The following is a 20,793-nucleotide window of genomic DNA, read 5'->3' as shown; positions in this document are numbered from 1 at the left end:
ATATTGCAACCGCGCGAAACGACGCAGGACGATGAGAGGAAAGCGCAGGAAAAGACGCGGAACTTCAACTAAAGTTTACTACAGGAAAACCACATTTATACAGGAACCGTAATCACTCCTGATAAACAGCCGAAACCATCAAATAACACAGGCACGTGCCGCAAAACACAAGCCGCAAAACACAATAACACAAGCCGCAAAAGCAGCCACAGCGGCCACGTAGGCTGCCTGGCTCCAAGAATACAAGAAGATGAAGTCGGAGGCACGTTCAGGTAGCGCCAAAGGACCCGGCCGAATCATAAGTGCGGCTATCCCCTGCAATGCTTGTCATGCCTACACCCACTCCTGATCAGGACATTGAGTGCAACGTTCTTAGCGCGCATACAGCACGAAGGTTTGCTTGCTGTAACGGAAACTTATTATACCGGCCTCAAGGCCAATGACAATTTTGCTGAGGTTCTTATACAAGGTGTTTCACCTAAGAGTTTGCACAATTAAAAAAAAAAACCTGGTTCTGGAGTTAGAAGAGCGCTTTTTCTCGTCATAGCATTGTTAGCGGTGTATAAGTCAGAATACAGAGTAGACGTGCAAACTAGCAGGCTGGTTAACTAATACTGAATAGTTAACTTTTTAACTATTACCGTTAGGCTCCTTAATTATTGAGAGGGGTGTAGCTCACCCTAAATAATATCCATATCAGTTTCTCGAATTTTGAAAACGTGGTTACCCTCGGCGCTGTGACCCAACGAATTCTGGCTATTTCTGCGAGTTACGTGTACTGGAGAAGTTCCTTTGCCTGCAAGTTTCTCGAAAGCACATGTATTTGGCACCAGGTCGGCAGAATTTGTTGAGCGCTGAAGGTAACGGCGTTTTCAGAGTTCTAATATTACTTATGACGGCCTACGCACCTCTCCGTAATTAAGGAGCCTAAGAGTAATAGTTCAGAAGTTAACTATTCAGTATTAGTTATCCAGCCCGCCAGTTAGCACCTGTTAGCTGCATTCTGATGCGCTAAACCGCTTAGAATGCTATGCCGAAAAAAGGTGCTCCTCTAACTTAAAAACCCTATTTTTTGGACTTGTGTAAAGTCTTAGGTGAAACATGCGGTGTACACTTGTCCGGTTATTCGTTTATTTTAAACCTAATATGTCAAACTGCCACATTTCAGAATAAGACAGTGCCACGGTACATTATTTTCATTGTAATTAAGAAATTTGGTTATAGCAATGATAAACCAACCACAGTTCTTACATTAATTTTTTTACTCTGCCGAATATATGGTTTCTGCAACCTTACACAGATTTCCGTATGCCACAAAATAAAACTGCAACAAAAATTGAGTGTGTAGCTAGCAACGACCGTGGCGGGGTTTTCGAGCAAGTGTTCGTGAAGATACCGTCTAACAGCAGCATCGGGATTTGAAAGCTCTAAATTTATCGACGCTTTTCTACACGCACAAAAAAACAGATACCTGCGTGAGCTCTCATTCTGTTTTTATGCCATGCCACTTACCACACACACGAACGAATTTCGGGCGCCAAATGCTACGGTACGCCCTCCCGACTGTATTAAACTGTGACCATCTAGCACATTCCTAAAGAATGCAGTCTCCACTTTTAATCAACTTTCTGTGATTTCACTTTACATGCTACTATTGCTTTTTCTCGAGATTGTGCTATTCCAGAATTTCTATGGTCATAAGCTTGCATTGTAACTAGCTTTCTCCGCTTTTGTTCCGCGCTTTTTCTACTTGTATTTTAATTTTTTTCATGACATTTATTTTGTTTTACTCTACATGAAGTGATATTGCAGTTCTTTTCAGTTTTTCTTTCCTGACAACATGTTTTTAATATTCTGCTTCTTTTGCAACTTGCACCCACTTTATCATGTCGGCTCTCAGCCATCTGAAACGAAGTGCAGGCCTTGTCATTTCCTTGCCACCTCTCAACATCAAACCTGTCCAGTACAAATTGGTTGCTGAAAATAAATTTCACGTTGACTTTGAGGCAGACGTGCCATTGAAAGAGCGTGACATTATATTTTTGGTTTTTCAATTTTTTTATATTTTTTGGCAATTTTCTCTTTTTTCTTTTCTACTCGCTCTGATAACCTGGTCATGCCTTCACGCATGTTCCGCGCGGTTCGTTAAATACTTTTAAGTTCGCTCACGTGCTTTGGCCTCCCGCAGTTTAAGCGTGTTTTTTCGCTTTTTCAATACACATGCAAACCAAGAAGCGCCAAATTTGAAGCCGCACTGAAATTGGTTCTTGAATTCCCTTACAAAAATGACTTTTGAGCTTCGTGTTGAGCTCTTGTTTAATCAACTGGAAACCAACATGAACGCAATGTACGTTGAGCCTGCTCAACATCTGCTGAACAAAACTGTTGTTGAAGGCAGTCAATACATTAATTGTTTAGTAATTTGTGTTGAATCTATGTTAAATCGAGTCTCGCGGCAGCCGTGTCTAAGCCTAACCAAATGAAATCAGTTCGGCATGCATTATGTAAAACGAACCTTATCACATTATACATATTAAGAACGCATTCAGCACCTGTTAAGACTCTCGCAAACGCTCAAAGCCATTTTCATGCAAAGAAAAAAGTGCTAATCGTGCAATATGCTCTTTCAGGCGAACCTACTTCGGGGGATTTATATGTGCGATAATAAAAAGGGGAACGTAATTAGTGCTTCATTTCTGTTTTTTATGAATGAATCAAGGTCTTCAACTAACAGAGCGTCGCATGTAAGCTTGACTACTTCTAATACACATAAAATAAATAAATATCAATAGTAACAATTGGCAAAACTCTCCTGATCGGCAGGCCACCACCTGCGCAGATCCGGACAACCCTGTGTATTACTATATAAATCCGAAGGTCAAATTGCGCTTAAAATGTGAATGTTAAAGTTCACGAAAGTTCAGGAAAGTTCTGTTCATGCTGCAGCCTCGTGCGCAGTACTGTTGCATACTTTTTATCTGATGGGTGTGTAAAGCGATAGTGTATGTTTTTGTGTGTATATATATGCACACGTTTTTTATGCGTGTGTGTGGAGCACTACACGACTGAGGATGTGAGCGTCACGTTAACGAGAAATTGCACCAATAAATGTGAATATACCGCCGAAAATGTCATCGGGACTCGGTCCATCTGGCGCAACACGAATCTTTTTTTTTACCATAGCCGAGATTCAAAATGATGTGTTGAATCACCCCAGTAATTTCAACATGAAAGCAATCCAGAAATTATGTTGAGAATGCTGAACTCTAGCACAGTGGCCACTTTTTCGTTGAGCCTCAATAATTCACCAACACTAGGCCATCCTGATCCCAACAGAAATTCAACATGGCATGTTGAGTCTGCTCATGAGAACTTCAACACTGTCTCAAGAAGCAATGCTTCCTGTGGCTGAATTGGTTGAATTGTTTCCTGTTGGTTGTAAGCGGGAACAAATCAGCGGATAGCCTACCGGCTATGGCTGTCGCCAGGAGATACGCGTATAATCTTGACGAACACGCATCAGCCGGCTGAACGTTTTTCCTGCGGAAAATACTGCCTTGCCTGTGGCCGCCTCGCGTACTGCGTGCATCATGAAACGCAATGCGATTTTTTTTTCTTTAACGAGCCAAATGAGAGGCGATTATGCATGCATGTGGCACTACTAATATTTCTGAGGACATCTAAGGCATATTAGCCTTTCCACTGTGCGAAAAACTCGGGAAACCCCGCGCTCAAGTCGCGCTCCCAAAGTTTACGTGCTTGTATGTGCGTGTCTGCATGAGCGCGCACTGAAAAAAAAAAGTTAACATTTTGCCATTCCATGTAATACCGCAGCTTGCACAAAGTAGCCCATTCGACGAATGAAGAGAAAACGAAACCGGTTCATCGGCCGCGTAGCAAGCACACACAGCGTGAATTCCGTTGAGAACTTTAGCATCTGAACTTGCCGCGTGCAACGGCCACAGGCAGCCTGAGTGCACAGAATGCGAGACGAATCATTCAGGGCTCATGTTTTGCGACCAGAATTTAATTGTCTCCGCCCTCTGCTTTGCGCTCTTTTAATTGCGAGACTTTTCGTACTGTCCGCTATAGGCACTGTGCGCATCTATCTCCAGGGCAACGCGCGCTCCTCTAGCGGCGGCGTGAGCATTCATTGTGGGATGGCGACAGAAACTGGGCATGCGCGGCAGTTAGTTGAGCAGCATCCTGGTGTTGTTGCGGAGTGTCTTTCAAGCTCCTATCAACCCTTGAAAGGGTAATGCTACCTGCTCTGTTGTTAACTGCAGGAGCATTAATCAGAATTCGAAGGAACCAAATTTTACTGCTTTCCGACAAAGCGAAAATGGTAGCAGAAACGGCGAAAACGTTGAATTTAACTAGTTCGTAGTCACAAGTAAGCATTTGTTATGTTCATTCTGCGTTATTAGTTTGATCACACGTGCATTTCTTGCTCTTAAAAGAACTATAAAAGGCTGCCTTCTTGTGACATGTGCTGTTTGGAGTGATTACAATATAATACATGAGAATAATACCCTCGTTGCCTCTTTTGCCGCGTATCGTTTGTTACCGGCCTGAGGACGACGGCCCAGCTACTTCGCTCCCATCTCCAGTCACTAATCCTCTCACGTCGTGGACGTGGCGGGATTCAAAAAGCGGAAAGCCTTTAGTCAAGTTTCCACCTCGAAAGAAACTTTTCAGGCCACTGACTGGTCGAAACGCCCCTGCGTCTGCAAAGATACACAGTTTTTATGGGCGTTGGAGACAGGTGGGGTATCGTCTGCATCGACGTCTGCAACGGAGCGCAGTTGGCTTTTTTTATCTTTATGTTTGAGTGATTTATTATCTTATGTTTGAGTGCTACTTTTCATAGTATAGCTTCCTAGGTTGCCTAATTTCAAAGGTAGAGCACGTGGCAGTACAGCCGGCCAAATCTTCAGCTGGTGTGCGCGACGGCCGCTTTTTCTGCGCTCCTGCATTTTGCGACGAAGAAAACTTGCGGAAAGCTCAATATTAAGCACGGACTTAGTGAGCCTTTGTTTAGATTAGACATTTTCGCAAGTTTGCTCCGTCATAAGCTGCAGGAGCACGGAAAACGCGGCCGTCACGCACGCCAGCTAAAGATTTGGCCGGTTGTAAGTCGGACACTACAAAAAGCTCGGAGGAACACCAGCTGATAGATCGTCTGTACGCCGGACTTCACAATACCGATTTATCGTAACGTTGTAAAATATAGCTTGGAAATGCCTTTGCATACTTTGTCACTGTCTTCTTCAAAGCACTCCTCAATCCTCAACGAATTACTCCCTTCGTGTGTATTCTGCGAGGCGAGAAAAATATTTCCGAAAGTTACTCTTACGTATGTTTCAACGGGTCGCAGTTCGTCTAGTAGCCCCAGCGGGGGGTGACTGCCTCCAGCGTGTATCGCGGTGTTTTAAATATACATCGCCTTTTGAATGGCATTTCAGATGTCCGCATTCTATTCTAGAGAGCACTGGGCTTTTCTTCGCGAAGAAACGACATCATATAGGTGCTCTACGAAATCATAAAACTGGTGTGAAACGTTTTTTTTTTTTTTTACATGTATTCATATGGGGCGCTATGCCACTCAGCACGCAGAACTGGCCACTGGTGGCGCTGAACGCAGCGGCGACGGTGCAGGCCCCTGGCGGGAGCACGATGCCTATGTTCGCAGCCTTGATTTCTTCGTATTTCGGCGGTACTCGCCCATCGAGCCGGCAGATAGTGCTCGTTCATAAATACGCCACTAGTCGCCGCTGCATCAATCTTCGAATGCAAGGTGGCGTCACGCTAGGAGAACGTAGTTTCTTTCTGGGGCATTCACTACGTGTGTAATTAGATTGAGTAAAAACTCTATCTCACCCGTCCTTTTGGATGTCATCCTGGAAGCTGGCCCAGGCAACAGGAATCTGCGGAGAGTCAGTAGAGAAATCTGCTGGCTCGGGTTCGCCCGTTCTGATCGTGAGCTTTCGAGTCCCAGGGTCTAACGCTGCCCAGGCCTTGTGGGCGGCTTCCACTGGCGGCGAAGCAGCCAACAAACCCAACCAGACGAACGCGCTGACGAGTGCATACCAGGAACCTTTCTCCATCGCAGGACTGCATCAAATGCGAGAAATGAAGGGACGACACAGACCACTGAAAGAAAAGTCTTTCGTGGAATATTAAACGAGCCGTTTTCGTTACGCAGGGAAGACGTCCTGTTTGTTCTTGCTACATTCAAGACCAGAACAGTGCATACCTTAGACTGCCGGCACGTCGTAACACTGATTTCGCTGTCCTGAGATAAGTCTATAAATGGAAGGAAAGAAAATAGTAGTTTACTTACAGTTGAGGGCAGCGACACACCGCAGTGCTTCGAGACGCGATTCGTCCCGTGCTATGTTCGCATAGTGTGATGTGCTTTTATACTATGTAAAATTTAATCTGCAAGTGACGGCTACTCATACCACTTCGTAATGCTCAGACCACCTCCTCTCAAATTACAAAGCAGGTAGTGATACATTAAGAAGCAATTTTCCCTGACAGCTTTCTAAAGCGAGCCTATCCAGGCGATGTGGTAAAAAAAAGTCTTCCAGAGACGCCACATCGTCTCACTGTGGGAGATGAGCAGGCAGCTAGATCAAGAGCTAATTTCCAGAATACTCAGCGTGGTGCATATACTGCGTGACTCGGCCTTCTTGTTTTGATTTAGCATCCGGGTTTAACGTCCTCAGGCTGCACGTGAGCGATGAGGAACGCCGTAGTTGTGGACGCAGGATAAATTATGGCCACCAAAAGTTTTTTTTTGTTTGTTTTTAGCGCGCAGGGCACAATTTCATTATACAGTCCGCATTGGAAGCCGGCCGCGGGGCCGAGATTAGCTTCCTCGACTTTGGGGTCATTATCCGAGCGCCGCATCCACTGAGAGGCAGTGGTGGGTGCCTGACATCACGAGACGTTGTGCACCCTGGAATTGTTCGGACGGCGCCTGATAGAAACTTCTAATTCCCCGAGAGTGACATGCAATGCCTGGCTCTAGGTTTCATCAACATCAAACAAGATAAACTTTTATTTTACAATGCATCCATTTTCTGGCTGATTGGATGAACTCGAGTGTCGCGTTCCGAGTGCTTCCTTGTCACCTCCTGTAAGCAGTCTGCGACAGCTGTAACGAACGCATTCGAATATGACAGCCCTATGCAGTTTGTATACAACAGCCATATTTGGTCGTCAGCTCTTCCTGTATCTGGGCACGTGTAGAGTGTAGCCAGCTGTTCATGGAGCGTGGAGTAACGGCGATACAAGGTTAGAATGTAATGATGGCAAGATCCGCACAGAGCAGCGCGTAATGCCGCACAAAAGCGACGGAAAATGAGATGTGGTTTAGGTACGGAATAGGCTACGAAGGCTTATTACATTTTTGGGGTGTTTAATATCTTCCTTATGGGCATTTTTTGTAAGCAGCACTAACAAAACGGTCTTTCAGTTGTAACCTTCTCGCAGAAGTCTGAGCAACTGGCTAGAAGACGTAGCGGAGAGCTCAAGGACAATTTCGACTAGCCGGGAATCATTTAGCATCACATGCATCACACAAGAAGCTCAGCGTTTTGGCTCAATCATACTGCAGCTGCCCCGGCCGGAGGTTAAGCATGCGATTTAATGCCTACACACTTAACAATTCGCACTCATAAGAGTGCAGATCAGCTTGTACCCGGACGACACCAATTATCACCTGGTTGGTGGTGAGAAAAAGCGCAGAGATCAGCACCCCTCAGGAAGGCAGCACAGAATGGAATTTGAGGTGTATGATGGGTGAACCTTATTAAAGGATGCCATTTTGTCTTGACATACCTACGATATGAGTGCTGGAACGGAGCTCCTTACCGTTTCACCCGTGAACCAAACGCCTTGGATGGATGCACGATAGTCAAGGTGTCCACCAATGTACAATGCTAAAATCTCTGCACTAATGCCGAGTTACAGGCCACCGGTGGCGACCGGTGTTTCGAGTGACGTAGTGGTATAATGTGAACAAGCTGCAAGAGTACCTTGAGTTTGTCTTCTTGACATCAGGCTCATCTTCTTTGCACTGGCAGAGGAAAAGGAAGGTACGGAGTTAATAAGGTAGCGCACTTTACCAGTCCACTAATTAATTTTTTTGTAGTTCGTATCATTCATGGGAGACAGTGGCATCAAAAGTGCAAATCAAAAGGTATAGTCCAGGAAGTGTACTTGCACTGGCTGTGGACAGGGTCTACTCTGATCACAAGCAGTCCAAAGGGTTGTGGGTTGTGTTGGGTTTAATGGCACATAGGCAGCTAAGGCCAACATGCGCCAAGCACAAGCTATAGGAAAAGTTTTCTCCGGGTTTTAATGAAAATGTGCACAGTTATCGGAAAGTGAAAGGATCTCTGCACTTCACTAAAATAGTTGATGTGATATGTGTTTTCTTTTGATATGTGATTTCATTGTCGAATACATTGTGATTAGCTCTTATTCATGTTTTTACACGACAGCGTTAAATGCACTGTTCTCAAGAAAATCCGCTGTCCGCGTTGTGAGCGGAATATCATGAGCATGCCTATGCCAGGTGGTGCCCAGAGAGCAACTTAGGAGTCAGGTGGACCATTTATGTCACGTGATCTTGCGGTGTGATCACAACCTGCCCACCGGATAGTGAGCAAACTGACCACAGTGGCAGGTAGCAGTTAAATTAATGATTGGTCGCTCGGGAAGACCAACGTGGGCAGCACAAGGCCCACCGCTGCGTGCACCAGCCATCAAAGGGCAGTGGCGCACCACTTAGCCGCAGCACCACTGCGCGAGGAGGGGTATGAGGACTCCCATGGAGCTACGAATGCAAAGAAGAGATTTACCTGCTGCATATATGGGGAATTAACCCAGTACGCTGTCGCGTCATACCCTTCAGGCGGAGCTTGTGTCCCTTACATTTTTTTCATAAACTTATTTTGCTGTCATACTAAATCTGACGCATACAATGCAGCCTGTGCCACGGTTGCATCGAATGATTCAGATGTAGTGAGGTACTGTATAGGGCATATTATCGGCCTTTGTTTTGGAGGAAACTCTTCCTGTTACTGTTGATGGGGTCAGTATTGTTCTCCTTTAAAAATTTTTGTTTTGCAGGCATGTCAGAATGGTTACCAAGCAACCCCTGGGCATGCACGCCTGGGAAGGAGCCTTCGGTAAATGCAGAACATATCTATTATAATCGAGAAAAATTGCGTGGCTAGAATATTTCGGCAACGCATGACGAGTGTCACGGATTACGGCAAGCATTGTTTTGTTCGATGCAGGTGCCAAACATGGAGATGTTTATTCATTTATTCATTTTATTTATTCACAAATACTGCTAATCCCAATTGGGATTGTGGCAGGAGGGCTTAGTAAGGTTAACAGAACGCGGTCAAGCATAATTGGAACATTCAACTGGTCAGCATGTTAAGAAAAACAACAAACGGTAAAACGAAAATACAACCGAGCTGTGACGAAAACAATCAAATAACGCATAAAATAAGGCTAATGTCGGTAGTATTATACAAAGAATAACAAAATGTTGAAACATTGCTAGTTGTTATAATACGCAGACAATAAGTAAACAGTAAATATTATAATCGTACACTGCATAGGCATTAACACAGTATAGGTGTTTAGTTTAAGTAACACTGCATAGTTTGACAAAAAAAACTTACACATAAAAAAACAAATAACCATGGGTATAATAATAACAGAACGCAAGCAACCAGGAATGAATAACTAATAACATGACATACTCTCAACTGCAATATTAAATTTTGTCAATGATGAACAGTTAGTTTGCTTCGTTTGCGCTATAGATTTTTTACAAGGTACATCAGACGAAATATCGGCTGCCAACAGTAGCCTGTCACTCAGCAATGTCTGTAGATTAAAGCATTTTACATATGTGGGGTGCTATGTGAGGTGTTATAGAAAAATAACACCCTATAATAGGGGCGCAAAGATTACACCGTCCAAAAGTATCATGCTGCGCACCGCTCCTCAAAGGTATGATCACAGCACCTTTCTTAGCACCCAATAAGCGGCGATGGGTGTTCGTCTGGGAACAAGCCCATTTCCACCCCTACGTAAGCGTGAGGAATTGTTTCGTGTGTAGCAGCGGGACCTGCAGAGATGTGCGTCAACACAACGGGAAGGCACACACATGATACAGGTTGCTACAGGTAGCGGGTGCCTCCTAAACATGCCATTTTATCTTTAGCTTCTGAATTCGCGGTTCCAGTCTATCCAGTCGGCAAATCTAAACTGCAGCAGACTACTTCTGTCAAAATTTTGGGGTCTAGAATACACACACAAAACAAATAGAACAGCTACTCGACTTCACTCCCCCTATATATCTTTTCGGGACGAGGCAGTAACGACGATAGTTCAAACAGGTATTAAGTCAAAGACTGCATACAAAGCGTTTTGGTCCTTTTTGGACATATATGCAATTCTTTATTCCGTCACTTCAGGCTTCGACAGTTTTGTTCATTTTCTCAGGTGCAGCAACGTATGAGTATAATGTATATCACTAGTGTTTTTTTTTTGTGCGGTGCCCCTATTTTATTTTTTTGAGCTTGGGCTGCCTGCCTCCGCGTCACATATTTCCTTTTCTCTGCTACCACGCGTCCCGGACGTATTTAAGCCATGAACCAAGCAGCAAAATTCAATCAGCTGGTGATTAGGTATCACTTATCACAGTCTGTAACACAGTCATTACTTGAAGTAACAGTTGGGATATAAAAGTGAACTCGAAAAAAGAACTTGATTTTTCAGGGTTACAAAAATTCTTTTCTCCCACCTTAGTTAATTAAACGCGTCAGCGAACATAAATATCTCGGTGCGTGCTTAACAAGCAACTTGCGGTGTTTATTTTTTATGCGCGGTTTTCTATTTGTGTACCTTATGAGGTGGACTTGGTATGTTCAGCCAAGAATAAGGTAGGACGGATATGTGCCGCCATTGAGAGGTGTGACGCACCGCGGGAGAGAAGGAACGCTTGTGGGGTGAAGCACTCCAACCCGTTTGTGGACTGTGCTTGCGGTGTAGTGTATTCCATTCCCCTGACATGCGGTCGACACTACACGGAGCAGACGGGACGCTGTCTAAATGTACGTCTCTAGGAGCATGCAAGGTCACTTGACGGGGGTTCGGGGACGCAACTGACCAAGAATGTCAAAAGCCACAAGTGTGTCCCGTTGTTCAAGGAAACGCGCGTTCTCTGGAAACATAAAGATAAGACTTCCCGGGAGATTATAGAGGCCTTCCGTATAAGGAAGTCGGCAGATGTATGCGTGAGTTTGCCATCCTTGCTGCTGCTTGACGCCGAGGTTGATTATCTTCAAAGAACACTAAATTATGATAACAGGTAGATTCGTCGTGATTTGACGTGTGCTCTTGCCTGTAACGTTTGTAACCGTGTTGTGACTGTGCATGTAACCATTGGCTTTGTCTATATATTTTGTGCTTTTAATAAATTTTGCCAGATGTTAGAGAGCACTTGTGTTGTTGTCACTCTGTCTCTGTCCTTGTGGTGCCACAGCAGTATGAAGTCCTTCAAAGTGTGGACGAACTGGTGCGTAGTGGTCTTCCCGCTACCGCATCTCACACAGTGTGACTGGTATCACGAGCTAACGAATATGCAAACGCAGCGCCCAGTAAAGTAGTACGTCCCGAATATCTAGCGATGAACATCGTCGGAAGCCGTTATGCTCAACCCAGTGCAGCTTATTCACTAGCTGTCAGCTACCACAGTTTATTTAAACAATTAGTGGGGAGACTTGAGCTCCGTCTTAAGGGTAAGCCCTTATAAAAATGGTCTATAGACAGTCTATAGACTTCTTATTGACTGTATTGACTTCCTATAGATATTGCTTTTTGTCTATTCATAGTCGATAGACTGTCTATAGCCAAAAGTCTACTAAAAGTGTATGGCCATAAATCTATAGATTGTCTATAGACTGTCTATGGCATTTGTATTGCCTATAGACTTTTGTCTATAGACAGTTTATGGACTTTATAGACTGAAGTCTATAGACACTCTATAGACTGTCTAAAACTTTTTTTGTAAGGGAGACGCGAGAGCGTTAGAGTTAATGCCCGTATATGGGGAAGTGGAAATTCTGAGCTTTACAGCAATATGTCCCTACTTCCACAATGGTGCAGCGGTTAAGGGATGTGCCACCGCCCTGCGATGGCAGGTGCGACCACCGGTGGGTCTTGTGTGACCCAAGTTGCTTTTCCCAAGCAACCTCTCGCTATTAATCATTATTTTAACTGCAACCTGCCAGGGTGGTTAGTTTGCTAACAATCCTTTGGGATGGCTGTGGTAACACCACAAGGTCGCGCGACCTAGATAGCCCTCCTAGATTGCGTCTCCGTGGGTGGCCCTCTGGGACACCCTACGCCACCGTATTTATCGCTCACAACGCCGACGAAGGAAAATTTTCTACACAACGGCAGCCTTAACACTGTTTCGTTAAAAAACTGAATAAGGTGACCACATTACGGGCGTCGAGTGCACTGTCCTTGTCCTTTGGTTCTCGCTTCTGACAAGTGCAAGCGAGGTCGTTCAAACCATTCTGGCTCCGATACACGAGTCGCAGCTGCGTCAGAAAAAAAGAACTAACAAAGTTGCTGTCAAAAACAAGGAAGTAGAGGATTTTAGCACTTTATATTGATCCACGATTGCAGCGTTTTTACAAGGGCGTTTGATATGACGCGCGTTTGTGTCTTTTAAACATATGTGCTAAGTTATTTTATGTTTTTCTCACACGTTTATAAGTGAACACCTGTTTCCCGATACGCTGCCCCTGTTGCTGAGCACTTTCTTTTTGTTACTTCACGCGCGCTCGCCACAGCAGCCTTCGATTTTACTGGCCCTAGACCTACTGTTCTGCACCTGAGGCCTACACGGAAAGAACTTATTGCATTGTTAAGAGGGGTCACGCTATCCGGTACAGACGCACCTAAGTCGTAGCTTCCTAGTTACGTTGCTGGTCGTATCTTTTAGTGTTTTCAAGTCAGATAACAGTGAAAGACGAACGAAATAAAACAACTGCGCTAGCTGGAGCATTGATCGGTGATGTGATTCACTGTGTTAAAAAATTTGCGAGTGAGGTTTTAGTAACAGATACATTAGATTGCATTCTGCGAAGGCATGCCGCAAATGACTTCCAAGCAGCAGCTAAGCTCGAGCCTCCGGTTTGAGTTGTGAGAGCTGATTATTAGTTGAAAGAAATGATGAAACCAAGTAAGAAGCAACAAAATTTTGCACTTAAAAAGACGTCTTAGGGCTGATTTTTAAGAAGAGGCCATTTGCTTTTATTGCAGAACCCCTCAATATTTATGCGCTCTTTTGAAAACAACACAGTCGTAAGAACTGATAACGAGCGTCACCTAATAATGATTCCAAAATAAAATGCACCTCACATATTGCACCATAGCGACGTGGGTACTGAAAATGGAGCTTGAAGGCGACTTGCAAATCAAGACAGTCGTGCGGAAAAACTGCTGAATAATACGTGCACAATTAAACGCCGAAACAACCTACAACGAGGATAAAGCCACGTATGCAGAAAACAAAATGACACACATCAAATAGCGGTGACAAATCATCCTTGAATTTTTCTTGCAAAAATTTTGCAGTATCCTGAAGAGAAATCGACGATGCTGAAAAAGCACTTGCCATTTTTTGTTTGTAGTTCTTGAAAACTTTATGTGGTTTTTATCTCTTCACGTGAAAGCAACACAGGATTGTGGATTAAAAACGCTTTCACCCGGAAGACTGACATCACCAATACAGGTGCAAACAGTCTGTGTCAAATTATTCTATTTTCCCATCCGGTCGTATAACGCAGCGAGGTAAATAAAATGTCGCTATTACCAGCGACTTACGACAGCGTTCAGCACGATTTACATTGCTGTGTTTCAGTGCTAGAAATATTGTTAAAAGCGAAAAATAAGAAGAACTGTTGTTGCTCTATACTCACCGGATGCAGTCGTAATAATTGGGACAAACATGACTCAGAAAAAGTTCCCAGTTTTTGTGGCTTGATCCGCTCAGGTCGCGGTGCACAGGGAGGCGATGTAGCCACTACAATGAAACAAGGCCCTCATCTCGAGAAATAAAGCCATTCGGGAAAATCTTCGAGATATTCATCAAACGCCAAACACATCACAAACTAAAACATATGGTACGTCATTGAACGCACCCTCATCACCAGAAATTCTTGCAATCATTAATTGCAGTGTATCTTTATACGCCGCGAGACTGTCACGAAAGCTATCACAAGTGAGCCAGTCATTGCTGCCTGATAATATGATTGCTGAGCCCGGCATTATTAACAAGGCTTTGGAAGTTGGATGTTAAAAAGTGATTGTGACCAGACATCTCAAATATTTCTCAAAAATTCAGGGGGCACTTTGACTGTCTAAAGTGGGTAGAGGCGGAAGCGTTTTCCGCACCACCTTCGCTGTTTCTGTGGCACTGGTGGCGTCACATATATTTGAGTACTAATTACTAAGTGATGGCAAATCACTAATTAATTCTTAATTACTGATTAATGCCTGAATACTAATTAACTGCTAATTAATGACGCTTAAGCTTCGCCTTAGGAGTGGAACGCGACAGCGCGTTGTAGCGCTGCCAGGGAGTCCACGGAACGCCACCACCCGTTAGGCGCGATGCCTTGCCCTTTGAACGCAACGCTTTTTGAGGAAAGGAAATGGCGCAGTAATTCTCTGTCATCTCGGTGGACACCTGAACCGTACCGTAGAGGAAGGGAGGTGGGAGTGAAAGAAGATAGATAAAGAGGAGCCGTAATGAAGAAAATGAAAATTGTATTTGAGGAAAGGAAATCACGCAGTAACTGTCTCACATATCTCGGTGGACACCCGTCAAAATTCAGGGGGGCACTTTTTTGACCAAAAGTGTGGTCACTGATGTGTGGTTAAGATGTTAAGCTTCGCCCCTAAGAGTGGAACGCGACAGCGTCTTGCAACGCTGCCAAGGAGTCCATAGAACGCCATCGCCCATTCGGTTCTACGCCTCGCTCGTCGGTAAATTGGTTTTTGAGGAAAGGAAATGTATCTGTCTCTCATTTGTCGGTGCACACCTGAACCTCGCCGGAAGGGAATGGAGGAGGATGAGAGTGAGTGACGACACTGTATTCACTAGACGCGCCTTTGTTCATTCCAAGCCATCGAGCTGGCATGGCGGGGGATTCTGCTTCTGGCTGCCCTGCTAGACGGACGCAGAAATGGCTCGCTCCGGGCGAGGTGTCGCAACGGCCTTTGTTGGTCGGGATGAATCGGTGTCTGGACCACCTCCTGGTTATCGCTTTCTGCTACCGTCACTGCCGGCTGACGAAGGTATGCGTTTGTGTGTTTTCTTGCACGGTGATACCTCGAAGCGTCCGTATCGAATAGAGGACTTTCGTCAACCATTAGAAGATGCCGGCGTCCTTAGGGATGTCAGCGGCATTGGCGCTTACCAGATGAGCCACCTCTGGCTCGTGAGGTTCCGCACCCAGGAGGCGAAGGACACTGTACTTGCGGCCGGGGGCCTGAGTGTGAAAGGCGGTTACTGTGCCATTATTGATCCCTGTCGAAAGGAGATCAAGGTGAAGATTCACTGGGTGCCATTTCACATACCCAGTGAGACCCTACGGAAGGCCCTGAGCGAGTTTGGGGAAGTGATGGAAATTCAGCATGAGGAATGGAGTGTTCCAGGATTTGAATCGGCGGAGTCGACAACACGTGTCGCTCGAATGGTGCTTAAAGAGGGAGTCACGGCGGAGGAGCTACCGCATCTTTTCAAATTCTACGGGGGCTCCGTCCTTGTGGTTGTTCCCGGTAGGGCGCCTGTTTGTCTCCGATGTCGCAGACGCGGGCATATCCGCCGCGACTGCCAGACGCCTCGCTGCACTAAGTGCCGAGCCTTTGGTCATGTCCGTGAGGACTGCATACGTACGTACGCCAGTGTGATAGGGGCGGCCTCAGAGGACTGTGATGATAAAGAGGATATCATGGACGTTGAGGAAGCTGAAACGGCGGCCCCTGATGAGCGTCCAAAGAAGAGTGCGTCTGGGGAACAGGGAAGCGTCTCCAACGGAAACATGGAAACTTCGAGCAAGACGCCGAACAAACAACGAGCTTTGAGCAACGCGACTGAAACGCCGCCGATGTGTGACCAGGCGTCTGCCATGAACGCCGAAGCGGAGCCAGTCGAGGATGAAAGGGCATCACATGACACCTTCAGTCCGGCTAAGCGTGCCAAGACGGTGTTGCCGTCCCCTTCACAACCTTCCACCGAGGTCAGGTCGCAACGCCTTGAGCGCCAGTGGCTCAGACCCACCGGGGCCAAGGGGAAGTATGTGCCTGAGTGTCGTTCATCGTCCGCGTCTCCCGTGCGCAGCGCAAGGAGCGCTGATTAATCGCCCCTTCTCGGAGGGTAAGGCGTACGCCTGGTAAGGGACTTTACCTTTTTGTGCTCAGGATTTTCAGCATGGCTTGTCTTCCATCAAATTTAAAATGCGGCACGTTAAACGTGCGTGGACTAGCAGCTAGACGTAAACAATGTCAGCTAAGGCGCCTGCTCTATGAGAAAGACCTGGACATTCTTGCAGTACAAGAAACAAAGGTAGAGAGTGCGAGCGCGACAGACGCTATGGTTGCGCAGTTCAAGCCGCGATATAACGTGCGTGCTAGTCATGCAGTGGGGACATCAGCGGGCTGTGTTCTGTTAATTAAGAACAGTCTTAATATCGAGGAACAAGCAGTGGTGTATTGCACGAGGGGAAGGTTTGTGCTCTGTGATCTGTTGTACGGGGAGGAATATTTGAGAGTTATCTGTGTGTATGCTCCTACGAAACCCCGTGAACGACTTTTGTTTTTCCAGGAACTATGTGCGTATCTGGAATGCAATAGACTTGTCATTCTTTTAGGGGATTTCAATTGTGTTCTCAGTGCAGATGACCGATCAGGCTCAACAGTCACCGAAAGCGAAAGTGCTGTTTTCTTGAAAGAAAACATTGAAAAGTATTCACTTCAAGACGTAGCCCAGTTTGCAAAGGGCGGAATGAGGCGTCATTATACACATTTTCAAGGGTGTAGTCATGCTAGGCTAGATAGAGCTTACGTTTCCCTTGAGCTGGCGGCAATTTGCGATAACTACATCGTCGAACCGGTTACGTTTAGCGATCACTGTTGTGTCATATTCACCATTGGCAGGAATGTGACACCTCAAGCGAAATTCAGCTGGGACTTGTGGAAACTGAATGCAAAGTTACTAAAGGACGATTCGTTTGTTTTAGAAACAAAGAACGTGTTAGAAGAAGTTCGGTTGAATTATGGAAAAAGTTGGGCAGAAAAGTGGGAGGAATTCAAAATTGATGTCAAAATGAGGGCTATTGAAAGGTCCGTAGAAATCAAGCACGCTGAGAAAGCGAAACAGAAGAACCTAAAACAGATGTTGAAAGAATTAATTACAGAGGAAAATAGAGCTCCGGGACTATACAGTGACCTTATCAGCGAAGTTAAAGCAAAGCTTGAGGTTATCGATGCGACATTGTTTCAGGGAGCTGCAATTCGTGCACGAGCAGATCGCTTGCTGGCAGATGATATGCCCAGTAGGCGAAATTTGACGACAGAAAAAAGATACGCTAGAAGAAAAGATATCGTAGAAATTGAAAACAAAGGCATTCTGACAGACAATCCCAAGGCGATAAGGGAGGCTTTCAGTGAGCATTACCGTGATTTGTTCGCTTCCAAATCGGCAGATGTACAGGCCTTTCAGGATGAATTTTTAAGTCTATTACCCCGACTGACCAGTGAAGACACTGACATCCTGTCTGCCGACTTATCAACAGCGGAATTGGAATGCGCTATTGATGAGCTTCACTTGGGGAAATCGCCAGGTACTGACGGGATAACAGCAGAATTTTATAAGGCGTTCAAAAGTGAAACTGCTCTCATTTTGCAACGCGTTTATGAAGAGTCATTTAGAACTGGTATTTTACCACCGTCGTTTTCTCGTGCACATACAGTACTTATACCGAAAACTGACAATCCTGCTCAGCTTAAGCAAGTTACAGGTTATCGGCCGATAACGCTTACTAATGTTGATTATAAAATTTTTATGAAAGTATTAGCCAAACGTTTACAATCAGTTATGGACATCTTGGTTGGCCCCCACCAGACGTGTGGAATTCAAGGGCGGACCATCTTCACGAATGTTCATGTCACTCGGAGTATACTGGAATGCTGTGACGCTGACTTTAGGCGAGTCGCAATGTTGCAAATTGATTTAGAGAAGGCATTTGACCGTGTATGTCACGACATTCTTTTTAAAGTCCTTGAACATGTCTGTGTTGGAGAAGTTATTTTAAAAGGGGTTAAAATGGCCTATAGCAACTGTACCACGAATCTGGTTGTTAACCGAGAGCTCACAGACAGAATTGCCGTTAGAGCATCCGTGCGGCAAGGCTGCCCAATGTCACCGCTACTTTTCGCTCTGTACCTGGAGCCACTTTGCCGAAATGTAATAAATAACAGCTGTATTCGTGGTTTCGAACTGGAAGCATGTGAGATTAAAGTATTGGCTTATGCCGATGATGTGGCAGTTTTCTGTAGTGACCACAGCATCATAGAACATGCGATGTCGGTTGTTCGTAGATTTTGTGATGTAACCAATAGCGTTGTTAACCTGGACAAGTGTGCGGGCCTTTGGCATGGGAATTGGGCATCAGCGCCTTTGTTTCATGCAAGTGTAAAATGGTCACATGTTCCTTCCAAATACCTAGGTGTACCTCTTGACAAGTATCGAGATAACGATGACTTTTGGAAGGAGAAAATTCAAGAACTCTCCACGCGTGCACAGAAATGGTCGGGGAAGGAACTGTCTGTATTCCCGCGCGCAAACATATGCAATGTATATCTGGTTTCAAAAGTGTGCTATTTGTTGCAGGTCCTTTCATGCTCTCGACTTAGCATTCAAAAGTTTCATCGTCTCTTCGCAGTTTTTGTTTGGCAGTCCTCATGGGAGAGGACTAAACGTGATAATTTATTTCTGCGTTTGAGAAAAGGGGGTCTTTCCTTGCCACACTTGTACCTGAGGCAGGTGGTGTCAAGATTTCTGTTTCTTCGAGATCAACGCGACCCTTTCCTGCGGACATTTATTCAAGTGAGGCTTTCTTCGGCTTTGCCAAACTATGTTATTTCCAGTGTGGACGGGATGAGATACAGTGCAAGTAGGTTTTTGAAAAAAGTGGTCTTTGCTTTCCGGTTTCTGAATGCGCGCTTCAGTTTGGAATATCTTTCTAATGTCACGCGTAAGAAATTGTTAAAAGATTTGCTCGACTCTGTCTTCCCGGAGCCAATCTATCGATCTATGTATAGTGGAGGCCAAGCAGGAAATGTTTTAAAAAGAGTACGAAAAATGTTGGTGCCAGCGGGTGTGAAGACGTTCTTCTTCAAGTTACACACTGAGACGTTGCCGGTTAAAACATGGATGGAGGAAAAGGGATTGTTTCTACCATGGGGTGCTGACTGCTTGTTGTGTCGCAAACCAGAGTCAATAGAACACGTTTTTATTGATTGCTGGGATGCGCTGCTCTTTTGGGACGTGCTCCAGCGTACAATAAAGAAAGACTTACCCCTAACGCCGTATGGGATACGATTCCTGGACATAGAGCCGGATCTTTATAAATATGATGTAATTTTCCTGCTTGGCCTGCACAGTATTTGGCGAAGCAGGATGGCTGTACGACACTGTGATGAAGATGCGCGTTCTGTCCGCGATTACTTCAAAGAAAGCATATTTAAGCTACGTGAAGTGTACAAGGAGCTATGTTTTGGAGATGAAGTTATCGAGTTGATGGGAGAGTTGTGTTCCCTGAGAAAGTTTTGATTTTCTCACGCGAGTGAAACACATGTCCGTTCTTGTTGTTTGAGTGTGCAGCGCAGAACATCTGTTTATGATCTGTTGTAATCTGTCAAAACAGGCAATAAAGACAAAAAAAAAAGCTGGCATGGCGGAGTGGATAGCGTGCTCGTCTCTCACGCCGAAGACCGGGGTTCGATTCCTGAGCTCGACCAATTTCTTAATCGCTTTTATTTATTTATATTGCCTGACTAGTAAAGCTAGTTAGGCTAATTGGGTAATTAAGCAATTAACTAAGCTCAGTCCCACTTACTTGGAGCATCACTATACGATCCCTTCAAATGGTTGTATGGTTACTAGCCAAAGTGCAATTGGCCCCGTTTGAAATTCGCGCACTGTGACGTCACGACCGTTTCCACCAATTGAAAAGCGTGACATTTTCTGTCGACAACTGCTGCTTACAACGATGAGACATTAAAGGCTTCCGCCTTAAAACAATAGGCGCAACAAAAACAGGCGCAGCAATTGGATCCCTTTTTGCAAAAAAATTTTGGCGCTTTCCTTTGAGGCAGTTCCAATCCTGCCCCATTTGCTATGTGCAAAGGTGATTCCGGTTAACAAAGCTGCCGCAACCTGGCTGTAGACATGTAATGCACCGCTTCTGTAACCAGCTGCTGCTGCAAGCTAATCAACAAACTCATCACGGTATCTTTAGGAAAAATAATATTATGTACAGTAGAAAAAACGGCTTCAGAAAAGCAGTGTCATCTGATACCCAGGTAGTGGAGACAAACGATTTCGCTGAAGTGACCGATTCTCAGCTTCGAGTAGATGCGATATTGATGATGCTGGGTTTTCTTCGCGCATGAGGA

The 20,793-nt window shown here is 45.1% G+C and overlaps 2 protein-coding genes across 2 annotated transcripts in view; one reads left to right on the top strand and one right to left on the bottom strand.

Annotated features, from left to right (window-relative positions):
* The window catches only part of LOC149333974 (putative phospholipase B-like 2), a 39,316-nt gene extending 33,105 nt beyond the window's left edge, over positions 1 to 6,211 (bottom strand). Inside the window, exon 1 of the mRNA XM_089557830.1 lies at positions 5,881 to 6,211. Within this exon, the coding sequence (XP_089413956.1) occupies positions 5,881 to 6,107 (227 nt within the window). The 5' untranslated portion in view covers positions 6,108 to 6,211. The remainder of the gene's footprint in view (positions 1 to 5,880) is intronic.
* A 9,024-nt stretch (positions 6,212 to 15,235) lies between these two features.
* Positions 15,236 to 20,068, top strand: LOC149333973 (uncharacterized). The gene is made up of 2 exons (XM_089558848.1): positions 15,236 to 16,508; positions 19,007 to 20,068. Exon 1 carries the CDS (start codon positions 15,300 to 15,302, stop codon positions 16,473 to 16,475), a length of 1,176 nt encoding a protein of 391 aa, XP_089414974.1. The 5' UTR covers positions 15,236 to 15,299; the 3' UTR covers positions 16,476 to 16,508; positions 19,007 to 20,068.
* Positions 20,069 to 20,793: the final 725 nt, after the last annotated feature.

This window comes from Amblyomma mixtum, chromosome 8 (genome assembly GCF_055824585.1).
Source record: "Amblyomma mixtum isolate Tamu chromosome 8, ASM5582458v1, whole genome shotgun sequence".
Classification (NCBI taxonomy): Eukaryota; Metazoa; Arthropoda; class Arachnida; order Ixodida; family Ixodidae; genus Amblyomma; species Amblyomma mixtum.
Note: the sequence above shows the minus strand (reverse complement) of the source record. Positions and strands in the feature narration are given on the sequence as shown.

Bases quoted from the DNA above. Each gene is read 5' to 3' on its own strand.
- LOC149333973 (XM_089558848.1), top strand. From the start codon at position 15,300: ATGGCTCGCTCCGGGCGAGGTGTCGCAACGGCCTTTGTTGGTCGGGAT.